The 13,114-nt window shown below is 41.0% G+C and overlaps 1 protein-coding gene across 2 annotated transcripts in view; it reads right to left on the bottom strand.

Moving 5' to 3' along the window:
* UBQLN1 (ubiquilin 1) overlaps positions 1 to 9,820 on the bottom strand; it is a 41,199-nt gene extending 31,379 nt beyond the window's left edge. For both annotated transcript variants that reach the window (XM_047754664.1, XM_047754665.1), the window contains exon 1: positions 9,133 to 9,820. In XM_047754664.1, coding sequence (XP_047610620.1) covers positions 9,133 to 9,312 — 180 coding nt within the window. In that variant the 5' untranslated portion in view covers positions 9,313 to 9,820. The remainder of the gene's footprint in view (positions 1 to 9,132) is intronic.
* Between the last annotated feature and the right edge of the window lie 3,294 nt (positions 9,821 to 13,114).

Here is a 13,114-nt window from a genome sequence, read left to right as displayed (position 1 = left end):
CAAGTCACTGCTAAGGCAAGGGCTCGATCTGGCTTGCCAGAGCTGCACCCTGGATTCAAACCCTGGCCAGGGAACTTCCATATGCCACAAGTGCAGCCATTAAAAAAAAAAAAAAAAAAAATCCATGCTCAATGCATCATACCGTGCAATAGTTCATAGTTCAGCCAGTTATTGTCCAAATGCCTGAGTCTGAGTAACCTTAAAGTACCTTCATTAAAAAAACACTGCCTAGAAGTTCCTGTCATGGCTCAGCAGAAACAAATCTGACTAGTACCCATGAGGACACGGGTTCAATCCCTGGCCTTGCCCAGTGGGTTAAGGATCTGGCATTGCTGTGAGCTATGGTGTAGGTTGCAGACTCAGCTCAGATCCCTTGTTGCTGTGGCTGTGATGTAGGCCAGTGGCTACAGCTCCAATTCAACCCCTAGCCTGGGAACCTCCATATGCCATGGGTGCAGTCCTAAAGACAAAATAAAATAAATTCTTAAAAAAACAAAACAAAACAAAAAACACTGCCTAAGTCTTACACTAAGATGTTGGATATAAGAAATAGCTACAGAGACCTAAGCAGCTATATAGGAATAGGGCACCTTCTTATAAATACAAAACTGAACACTTAGTCAAAAATGTTAAAGGGCATTATAATTAGTTTCTGTAACTGAAATATAATAAACTGTTTTGCTTTCACATGCCAACATACTCTTTATGCTTCCTTCTACTACAAAAAATTAAGACTCAATTCACTAGCAAACAAAAGAATACAGGAGGAAAGAAACCATCACAAGTATAGTATATGAACTCTGAGCCAGGTTCTTTTTTTTTTTTCCCTTCCCCTCTTTTTTTGGCTGCATCTGCAGCATGAGGAAGTTATCCGGCCAGGGATCGAACTCACCCTATAGCAGTGATGATGCTGGATCTTTAACCCACTGATCCACCAGGAAACTCCCTGAAGCAGATACTTTAAATACATTATTTTAAGAAATCCTCCAATTTAATGAAGCACATGTCATATCACATGTTAAAAATGTGGCCAGTGAGACTCAGAGGAGTAAAGCACCTTGTCCAAAGTCAGATCTTTCAAATTCCAAGGTTCATGCGTTCTCCAAAATGCAGACCACATTTCAACATACTTATTAATAATGCCAACACCCTTTTCCCCTTTCTCAAAATATGAGAAAATACACACACACACACACAAATAAATACTGGAATGAGTTAGCTCTACAAATGCCATGGGAAGACTGCAAAGATATAAAAAGAGTAAAGTAAAAGTGTGGGTAATGATCCACTGCTTAACAGGAATAAATAGAAAATCATATATGGATAAAGAGATAAACATTTTTCTGGACGGAATCAGACAGATACACAGAGTAACTTTTTTTGAGGGGTCCCCTTTTTATTTCATACTTTTCAATTTCCTAAAGTGACAGCATACATAGTATATTTGTAGTCTGTATTTTATTTTATTTTATTTTATTTTATTTTATTTTATTTCGCCTTTTCTAGGGCGCACCCGCAGCATATGAAGATTCCCAGGCTAGGGGTCTAATCAGAGCTGTAGCCTAGCCGCAGGCCTAGGCCACAGCCACAGCAATGGGGGATCCGAGCTGAGTCTGTAACCTACACCATAGCCCATGGCAATGCCAGATCCTTAACCCACTAAGCAAGGCCAGGGATCAAACCTGCAACCTCATGGTTCCTAGGTGGATTCATTAACTGCTGAGCCATGACGGGAACGCCTGTAGTCTGTATTTTAAAAACTAATAAAGCCACATCCTTTATATAAACTGGAGAGCTTCAAGGCCATTAAAAATTTTATTGAAAAACTTTACACCAGTCTAGAAATCTGTATAGCAGCAGCTTAATAAACCAAGAAGTCCATGTTGTCATAGCTACAGGGATTCAAACTAACTCAAAACGACATAAATTTATCTGGAAAAAAAGAGGTCAGATCTACTGGTAATGAAAGTATTTGCAAAATAGAGGAGCGCACATACAGACACACACACATTTGATTCGTGAGCCAAATTTGATGAATTTGATGAATGAAATCTATTTTGAATGCCAACTCAGTGATTTTTTTTATCAGACTTGGAGATATCAACTTTAGTCTCTAAGAAAACTCCCAATCCTAATTTTAATGAGATTTTTTTTCTTTTTTTTTTAATAGTGGAAGCTGCTCAGAGAGAAAAACAACTAAAATAATGCCATTAGACATTTAATTAAAATAAGACTAAACGTCACATTTTTTCCTAAGGAAATCACATTGTTAAAATATTCCCAACTAAGTACAAAATACTGCAAATAAATCTTTAAATCACTATTTGCTCATTCACTCAATAAATATTTGCATTACTCAATGTGTGCCTAGGCAGGTACCACAGGATTAAGAGGTAGACAGAACAGCCCCTACCTTTGTAAATTCTTAAGAGTATGCAGTGGGGAGAATAAAGTCCATATAATTAAAACTGGAATCAGTGAGTACAATCACTGATCTAATTTAGGTTGGTGAGTCCAATCAACCTCAGATAACATTTAAATAAACCTAAAAGCTGAAAAGCCAACCAGAGAAGAGTTGAGGCAGCCTGGAGCAGTGCTTAGGTGTGGGCTCCAAAGTTGGTCACTGGATTAGAATCTAGACTCCACTATTTAATCAGTTTATAAACTTAATCATATTATAAATATGAGTCTGTTTCTTCATTTTAAAAGATATAACTATTTTCATCATGAGGTTGCAAAACTTAAAAAAAAAATAATAATGCATTATTCCTTGATAAGCCTGGAATAAGTACCATTTTGTTAGTCATTAGCAGTACTGGCAAAAGCCCAAAGGGGTAAATAGCAAGTGAGTGAGAGTTGGGGGAAAGACTTAAAAACGGCTGAAATGCAGTGACTAGAGGGGGAGAGGTAAGTAGGGAATAAAGCATGAACACTTATTAACTATGCTATCTACTTCACAAGTCTCTAGCCACCTCTGGCTATTGATTACTTAAAATGTTGCTAGTCCAAATTCAGATGTGCTGTGAATGTAAATACACATCAAATCTTGAAGATCTTGTGTGAATAAAGTAAATATTTCAATTTTTAAACTATCAATTACATGCTGGAATATTTAAGATATACTAGGTTAAATAAAACATATTAAAATTACAATACCCAAAAGACAGAAACAACCCAAGTGACCACTGATGGCTGAATGGATAAACAAAATGGGATACATACATACAATGGGGTACCATTCAGCCTTACAGAGGAAGGAAATTGTCATGTACTACAACATGGATGTAATCTGACAACACTACGTAAGTAAAATAAGTCAGTCACAAAAGGACAAATACTATGATTCCACTTTTATGAGAAACCTAGGGTAGTCAAATTCACAGAGACAAAAAGTAGAATGACTGTTGCCAGAGGCTGGCAGGAGGGGATAATGGGGAGCTACTGTTTAATAGGTACAGGGTTTCAATTTTTCGAGATGAAGAATTCTGGAGATGGATGATGGTGATGGTTGCACAACAAAATGAATTTATTTAATATCAATGAACTGTACACTCAAAAATGGTTAGGATGGAGTTCCTGTTGTGGCTCAGTGGTAAGGAACCTGACTATTACCCATGAGGACGCAGGTTCAATCCCTGGCCTCACTCAGTAGGTTAAAGGATCTGGCATTGCTGTGAGTTGCAGTGTAGATCACAGATGCAGCTCAGATCTGATTTTGCTGTGGCTATGGCAGCTACAGCTCCAATTCAACCCCTAGCCTGGGAACTTCCATATGCCAAGGGTGTAGCCCTAAATAAAGACCAAAAAAAAAAAAAAAAAGTTAGGATGATAAATTTTATGTTCTGATTATTGACTACAATAAAAAATTAACTTTCAAGTGGCTGTGAGAAAATTTAAATTATCTTTGTGGGAGCATTATATCTCTACTGGTCGCACTGCTAAACTTAAGTCATGGCAAAATTTTATAATGAAAAGGGTTTTGAAAAACAGTATGACAAGATCTAGAACTGTAAGCTCTAATGCCCTAAGGCAGGGGTCAGCAAACTTTCTGTAAAGGGCTAGACAGTAAATACTTTCAGCTCTGTGGGCCATAGGGTCTGTTCTGAAAGCACAAATAATACATAAGTGAATGGGCATGGTGGCTTTGGCCCACTATAGTTTGCTGACACATGCCTTAATATATCCACTGTAAACAATGGCTCCCACCAACTCAAACTGCTAAATTTTCAGGAATTGTATAAACCAGTTTAATATCGGTAGCTTAAAATCTTCCACAGTGAGAGGTATTTATACCATAGAAAAAAGCAAACACTACAAATCAGTGCTGTTTTTCCTGAAAAACTTGTTGATGAACATTTACTAGCACACCACTGGCTATATGTAAAGAATTAACGTCTCTCCTACGCCTTTAAACGTGTATTAGCTGTGAACTATCTTCAAGAAAAAAAAGGACAGTCATTCAAATCATCTTCTGTGCTCTGTGGTTCAGATGAAGATCCTCAGTTAAGAAGAAAGGCTGTTCTAGGAGAACTACAATACATTCCAGTAACCAGAAGCAGTAAACTAAAGGGAGAGCAGTTTAAAACAAAGCTGTGAGAAGAGGGCAGGAAACCATGAGATTATGTATACAGTTGGCCCTCCACTTCAGGTCCTGGAACCAACCCCCAGCAGACAGAGGGGGAATGCACTGCACTCAGTAAAGACTGAATAACTGCTAATGATTATTAATTATACATCATTGTGCATATGGTCTATATTCATTTATAAACAAATACTTACTGAACGCATACTATGTGCTAGGCTCTGGTAACACAACAGTGAACAATCACAGATCCTCTCAGAGAAGAAATAAGCATTAACCACATTAACGTAGACTTTAAATTGTAATCAAAATTACAAGCAAAATCAGGGTGCTATGAGAAAGGACAATGGGGAATCCCAACCTACTCTGGAATATTAGAGAGTGACCTCTGCACTGAGATTTAAGGGATGAGTGAGAATGCGCAGAGTGGGAGGCATTCCAGGTAGCAAGAACAAATTGCACGAAACTCCTGAGGCAGGAAAAAAAAAATGCAATTAACAGACAAAGAAACTAAAAAGTCAGTAAGGGAAGAGCCAAGTGACCCAGAAGGAAAAACGGCATCAGAATGGAAAGGTAGGAAGAAACCTTATCACACAGCGAGGCCACATTATTTAAGTCCAAGATCAATGGAGAGTCGTTGGTTGTTTGTAGGGGGTCATATGATCTAATAGTTTTCAGAGACTGCTCTATGAATTAATGGAGAGGACTGACCAGTAGGCTATCAGTTTCTAGACAAGAGATAATGACAACTTAGTGAAGTCAATCCTCAATCTTAAAAGTATCTACTAAATACTCCACTGCAGCAATTTTTCGTCTCAGGACAGCACTCTTACAAATTTGAAACCCCAAAGAGGTTTTTGTTTGTTTGTTTTTATGCAGGCTATATCTATTTTTCTCCCTTTTTAGGGCCACACCTGTGGTATATGGAAGTTCCAGGCTAAGGGTCAAACTGGAGCTGCAGCTGCCAGCCTAGCCACAGCCACAGCAATGCAGGATCCAAGCCACATCTCTGACCCCACAGCAGCCTGTGGCAACGCCAGATCCTTAACCCATCGAGCGAGGCCAGGGATTAAACCCACGTCCTCACAGACACTGAGTTGGGTTCTTAACCTGCTTAGCCATAATGGGAACTCCCTATATCTATTGATACACAAAATTTTAAAACAGAAATCTTAAAAAATATTCATTTTAGGATAATAAACTCATTACTGTCAATATAAACAACTTTTTAATGAAAAATTAACTATTTTCATAGTGTAAACAGCACCGTTTTAAATTTTTGCAATTTATTTAGTCTCACAATAGAAGACAACTGGATTTTCACATCTGTCTAGATATCTCACATCTTAGATTCTCAAAGTGGGTGTTTTGTTTTTGAGAAAGTTAGAGTGAAAAACACAAATAATACCTCAGAACTATTATGAAAGTAGTTCTGATATCATGACCCTTCTGGAAGAGCTCTGGGGACCTCCAGACTGTATTGAGAACTGCTGCTTGAGTAATAGAAAGCAGAGTAATCACAGTGAGATACTATTTCATACAACTAGGAAGGCTGCAATCAAAGACAGACATCAGAAAATGGAGAGTAACTGGAATCATCGTGTACTGCTGGTGAGAATAAAAACGGCCACTTTGAAAAAGAGTTTGGCAGTTCCTCAAAAAGTTAAACACAGAACTATCACGACTCAGTAATTCTACTAGTAGGCATATGTAAAAGAAACATGAAAACGCTATATCCACAAAAAACTTGTGTAAGTATTCACATAGGCATTATTTATAATGATCGAAAAGCAGAAACAAACCAAATGTCCATCAACAGAAAAATGGAGCAATCAAATGTGATATATACCCATACACTGGAATATTATTTAGCAATAAAAAGGATGTACATGTCTACAACTTAAGATGAACCTTAAAAACATTATGCTAAGCAAAAGAAACCAGTCACAAGTTTTCAAAATGTGGTGTGTATTCTACCCCTCTAGGACATTTCTAATCAGTCCAACCACATCTTGAGTGCTCAAGAGACAGATGTGACTGAAGGCACCATAGTGGAGAGGCGTTCTAGATCTACACTATAAAATACAATTTTAAATGATGTTTGTGATAATGATACTGAGGTGTTGTAATTTCCCTTAAGAAAAGGTTCAATTCTACTCAGTACAATATTCACATTATGTTTTAGTACACTAATATTTTCTAAAAAATTCAAGTGACATACACTGCCTAAATATTTTAGGTAACTGTATTTCAAAATCTTATAATCTAGAGAGCTACAAAATCCTAGAACAAGCTAATTAAAAGCTAGTATATGGAAGCATCCTTCCATTCTCTGCACTAACTTTAATCATTCACACACAGACAACAGTCTTCTGGAGGTATACTTTTTCAGAATAATGTATTAAGAAAATTTACATTACACAGAAACAGTGAAATAGATTTTAAATTACAGAAAACAGAATTTGCCTGATACAGTCTAAGCCTTCAATATTATCCTTTTGTAGGTCTCTTGCTACAATAACTAAAATAAAAAAGACTGATATTATCAAATGTTAGTGGGAATGTGGAGCAACAGGAACTCCGACGCACTATCAGTAGGACCGTAAAAGAGCACAAGCATTTTTTAAAAACATAGTTCCCTATGAAACTAAACCTACAGCTACCCTATGACCCAGTCATTCCACTTCTAAGCATTTAACATGAAAGATACAAGCACCTGTCCAATAAAAAGATTTATACAAGAATGTTCATAGCAACTAACTGGAAACAGCCCAGGTGACCCTCAACTGGAAAATGAATAGATTACCGTGGTATATCCATACAAAGTAAGAATCATAGCAATGAAAAAGAACTGCTGATGATACACAAGGAGTCTCAAAAACACTAAGCTGAAAGAAAAAGCCTTACTCAGAGTACATACCCAATAATCCCACTTATGTGAAATTCTAGAAAAAGCAAAATGAATCCATGGAAGAAATCGAAACAGTGGTTAACGGAGGAGAGTCACTGAACTGACTGGGAAAGGGCAAGGGGGAAATTTCCTAGTCAATTATAAAGTTCTACAACTTGATAAGGCTTCGGATTACACAGGTGTATGTACTTGGGAAAACTCATGTAATGACAATTGTGCGCTTCACCGCAAGTCAAATTTAACTAAAAAAATTTCAGGTTAAAAAAAATGAATTCAGGTTAATGATAGGCACATTGCTAAAGTGCTTTTTAAGAGTAACATGTACTAATGCTTACAACTTACCCTGAAATGCATCCGAAAAAATAAAACTAACTGACCGATGATTAATTGTATGACAGAGCAAATAAAGCTAGATACTAACTGTAGGCAATGGACACATGGTGTTCACTGCACAATTATTTCAATTTCCCTGTATGCTAGAAAACATAAAAACGTTAAGGAAATTTTTTATAGTTATATTGAGAGAAAAAATATGGTGACTCAATAGGTGGTCAAAGTTTCTCACTTGATGCTACACACTCTACTTACTACTACTTGACAAAACACAACACCTTTCAGAATTATACATACAAATGCCCTAATCATTTATTGTTCCTAGGGACATTCACAAGTACGTTTCAGTAATTTTTGCTTCTTCATAAACTGTTCACGCTGAGATCAATTCAATAATTATAGAAAATATCCTGAGACGTATATTCAACAATAAGCTAAAACAATGTGTTAAATTCCTCAAGACTATTAACTGCGGGATTTGTATTCCTGAACAGATTTTAAGTAGCATATTTGCATGTTCTCCATTAACTCCAATTTCGTTGTTATCCGACTGCATACGCTAATATCTGAATAACGCAGTTCTCCCACTAAAATCAAACAAAAACCTCCCCAATGATTGGCATCTAAGCGATGACAAATATACTTTAAAAAAAGACCAGCAAATCGTCAATGAAAGTCATCCCCTCTTCTGTTTAAGCCTAGTACTAGCACTTAAGATATGGCTGAAAACAATTTCTACGTCATAGTTAATTTTTTCTTTAAAGATTGGAAGGTGGGAAAAATTTCAGCACTCAAAACGCAGAACCAAATGTACACGTGCTCGTCATCCCCCAATCCACCTCAACCTGTAGGCAGGTAAAACAATGAGCATCCCTTTTTTTTTTTTCACGAGACAAAACCGCAGACTAGGCTAAGGCGAACCCTAACCCAGACTCCACCCCGCCCGGAGCCAGGCGGCGGGTCCCTTTCCTTTGTGAGGAGCCAGAGGGAGGCGGCTGGGGGCGGGGAGCTGGAGGAGGAGGCTGGGGGTCTGTGGACGCCCGAAGAAGGAGCCGAGAGAAGCAGCATCTGTTCGTCCCCCAAAAAGGCCGCGCGGCCCCCGCCACAAACCTCTGCGATGCCCCCAGGAGCAAACCCACGAACTTGGGTGTGAACGAATTTGGGATGAGACGCGGGAGAAAGGCTGAGGGCACCTCCGGGGACGACCCCCACCACCGCCAAAACCCTTGCAAAACCGCCTCCTCCCACGGCGGGCGGAGGTCCTGCCGCCATCCCCACTACGCCCCGAGCCTAGGGCGGCCCTCACCTGCTGGACTGAGCTATTCTCCGGCACTGCGAACTCCTCCTTCTCCTTTGGGGTCTTCACGGTGACTTTCATGATCTTGGGCTCGGCGGAGACAGCGGCCGCGGGGCCGCCGGCACCTTCGGCCGCGGCGGCGCTGTCCTGGGAGCTCGGAGGGCCGCCGCTTTCACCATTCTCGGCCATGGCGGCGACGGCGGTGACTCAGGCGCGCAGGAGGGAGCGGGCGAGCGAGGGGGAGCCAGGCGACGCCAGAACCGGCCGGCCTGGGCAGCGGAGAATGTGGGGCACGCCGCCTCGGTGACAACGGGCGCAGGGCTGTCCTATCGGGCGAGGGGCCGCGAAGCTTGGCGTGGACCCCGGCGCAGGCCCGGGTTGGGCGCTCGGCAGCCGCCGTGTGTTCAGATGCCGCTCGCTCACAGCGACATCCGCAGCCGCCGCCGCCGCCGCTTCCTCCTCCCCGCCCCTCCCCCCCACGTCCCTCTGCCGGCGCCGCGCGGGGCACGCCGGGTAACGCGGCTGGAGACGTAGCCGAGTCATGCCAGGCGGCCGCCGCTTGGGACTCTGGCTGGTTTTTTTGCCCTTTCCTGCTCCATTGCTCAAAGCGTAGGCGCGTTCAGAATGAAGGACTAAAAACAAAGTGGGGTAGAAGAGGTCAGTTCATTTCTTTTTACCCCTTTCACCAAAAAATAAACTCGCGTGTTCTCGGGGAGACAGAAAGGGCGCAGAGGGATGACGTCACGGCTAGCGAAAGTACTGGAAAGGGGCATCGACCACTGGGCGCTGCGGCTGGAGATGCGCGTGCGCGCTGGGGGGCCAGGTAGTTTCCCCCAACCCCCTCACCTTACACCCCCCCTCCCCCCGGTGGCGGTGCGCACCCCCTTAGCTCCCGTACCTGCTTTGCGTAGCCTGCTGCGAGGAGGGTCTAGAACAAATGCCCGCAAGGTGTTTCGTTGATTTTAAATGTGCTTGATTCCTACCCACTTGGAAGCTTTAAAACACTTGCTCTTAATAGCCCGGTGCACGAGAGTTGAAATATGAATTAGTGGAGGAAAAAAATCCTAGTCCTAAGAAAAGGAAAATGGAGTACATGCCTGTAGCCACCTTGCGCAGTTTCGCGGAGTCATTGCTCCATGGCCAGAGCTTCCCACCCTCGGGTCAGCCCCGTTTGGTCAGGTGATCAGGCCACCTGTGTTGACAGTGGCCTCTCCTGCGTTGATAACCCTGCTAGTGCATCCCGGAGTTCTCTGAATACTATTCCCCCAAATGTTTGTGGCACAAGCAGAGTACCCAAGAAGTGCCCACCCAACTGGGACAATTTAATGAAGCTCAGGTGTTCATTTTATATTCTTTCAAATTAAGTTACTGCTTCATTTCAGACTTTAAGTGGCATTAAAGTTTCGAAGATTATATTCAATGTAACATGGGTACAAATAAAAAACAGTAAGTTAATTTCCCCCTTAAGAATTCTAAATTTGAAATGAACTTATCATCTGCCTTTGAAGATGACTTGCAAAGGAATGTACAACACAGGACATGAACTTTATTAACCAGTATTCCACAAGTGTAAACTCTGACACCCCACCATGATCCAAATATGCAAAGATACGTACTGTATTTCTGTTCTTAAGCCATCCAATTCTGTTCTGGTTATAAGTACCCTTACATGAAGACCACTTTTTAGCAGAGCTCCTTTGGAATCTGGGTCTAAGAGGAGCTCTCAAAGTGTAAATTGCAACATAGGCATCATCTGATATCAGCTACATTCCTGGCAGCTTGTTCAATAATAGCATGAAGAAGTTACACAAGGCTCTCTGCTAGAGGATGACTGTTTGTGCCTGGATGTGAGGTAATCATTACTTGTCAAGGTGGAAAGTTCTGCCATTGGAAAACCAATCATTTATCTCTAACCCTACACTTAGGAAAAATTTCTCTGTAATTATTTATATCTACATTAATTTCTACAAAAATTCTGATGACTATGCTCAATTTATGGAGTAATAGAATTTATCTGTAAGAATATGTAGTTAAGTAATTCATTAGAGCCCTTTTTGGATACAACTCTACCTTGTAAGAAACCATCGGAAGACTAGATAGTAGATGTATCAGGCTTTGTGGACCATACATTTTCCGTCTCAAATACTCAGCTCTGTGCTTGTAACAAAGAACAACTGCAGTGTATAGGTAACTAAGCCTCCCTGTGTCCTGGTAAAACTACTTACAAAAACAGGCCTAGGATCTGATTTGGCCACAGGGTGTCTGAGGCATATTCTTTTGAACAATTTTTGTTTGTTAAATGATTGGTGAAACAAATATAAGAGCTGGAGGTCCTGTCGTGGCACAGCAGAAACGAATCTGACTAAGGACTGTGAGGTTGCAGGTTCGATCCCTGCCCTCGCTCAGCGTGTTAGGGATCTGGCATTGCTGTGGTCGTGGCTGTGACTGGCACCTGTAGCTCCAATTAGACTCCTAGCCTGGGAACTTCCATATGCCTCGGGTGTGGTCCTAAAAAGAAAAAAAAAATTCAATAGCATATTTCATTCATTTTACAAACATTAATTGAGCACATTAATGTCCAAATACTATGTTGAGGATACAGAGGAAAATAAGAGTCAGTGTCTGCCCTCAAAAAAGAGGCAAGGGAGTTCCTGCATTGTCACTGCTGTGGCACAGGTTCAATCCCTAGCCCAGGAACTTCTGCTTTCTGGGGACATGGCCAAAAAAAAAAAAAAAAAAAAAGAACAGAGAAAGAAAGGAAGTTGGATGGGATGGGTAGGAGGAGATGGAGTGAGGAGTCTCCCACTACTCATTTCAGAGATATAGCAGTGGGTGATGGCTTGAAGTGAGACCTTAATTCTCTGCTCAGGAATTGAACCTGGGCAGCCTGAGTGAAGACCAGGAATCCTAGCCACCAGAGTAGCTAGAGGCTTAAAGCAGAATTGCCCTCTTTCTTTCCCCCTGTTGAAAGCAAGAATGTTTCAAGAAGGCAAAGATTGTAAAAAATAGGTATAAAGTTTATTGTTGGAAACACAGTACAGTGTGTGGGAGAGCACACAGAGAATTTGTTTATCTAAGGCAGAAGTAAAGTGGTAATACACGCCCAAAGGAGTGAGGGTGCAGGTATAATATAGCGTTATTAAAATAAGTCACTTATATAGAACAGTTCTTCCAGGTCTTTGTCTTCCTTTGGCAATTACCTTGTTTTACCTTTTACACTGGACCTGACCCAGAGCCCTCCCTGATCTCCATGCACATCTTTTGGACAAAGTGGAGTCCAAAGCAAAGCATGGTGGAGAGGTTCTCTTGACTTATTATGACCTGGCATACCCTCCCTTTCTGACCCAGAAGGGTCTCTCTGTGCATGTATAGTTGGGGTCTCCCTGGCCCCAAGGACGGGAAGAATGTGACTTCTTGGTCTTTTGATCAAGCAGGGATTATTAGCCCCTCTTCTGATCCTGTCATTATCATTGTTTAACAAGTTCTCAGAAGACAAGTACTAGTTATTTGCCTTGTTCCTGTTGTTATTTCTATCTTGAAATATAGATAGGTGGCTGGTTGTAAATGTTTGTCCCGGAGCCCACCTATCTTCTGCTTCAGGAAGTGTAAACCAGAAGCTAGTTGTAAATGTCTGTCCTGGAGCCCATCTGTCTTCTGCTTCAAGAAGTGTAAATAAGAGGCTAGTTGCAAATTTCTATCCTAGAGCCCATCTACCTCCTGCCTCAGTACCATGCCAATAAGTATTTAATAAACACTCCAGAAAGCAAGCTTTGATTTTTTTAGCATGTGCCAGTTTCCTTGATATAATGCTACTTACAAAATGGCCAATCCCAAGCTACAAATTTGAGGTCGTTGCTCACAAAACTGCTGAAATTTTACCATTCAGTTCTCACAAGACAATGTGAGCAGCTCTAACTGGACATGTCTTTTTTTTATAAGTCCCAATATTCCAACTTCAAGTTTAGAAATAAGATTTTATATAAATAAGATG

This window comes from Phacochoerus africanus, chromosome 12, assembly GCF_016906955.1.
Source record: "Phacochoerus africanus isolate WHEZ1 chromosome 12, ROS_Pafr_v1, whole genome shotgun sequence".
Taxonomy (NCBI): domain Eukaryota; kingdom Metazoa; phylum Chordata; class Mammalia; order Artiodactyla; family Suidae; genus Phacochoerus; species Phacochoerus africanus.
The sequence above is the reverse complement of the archived record's forward strand: the minus strand, read 5'-3'. Positions and strand labels throughout refer to the sequence as shown.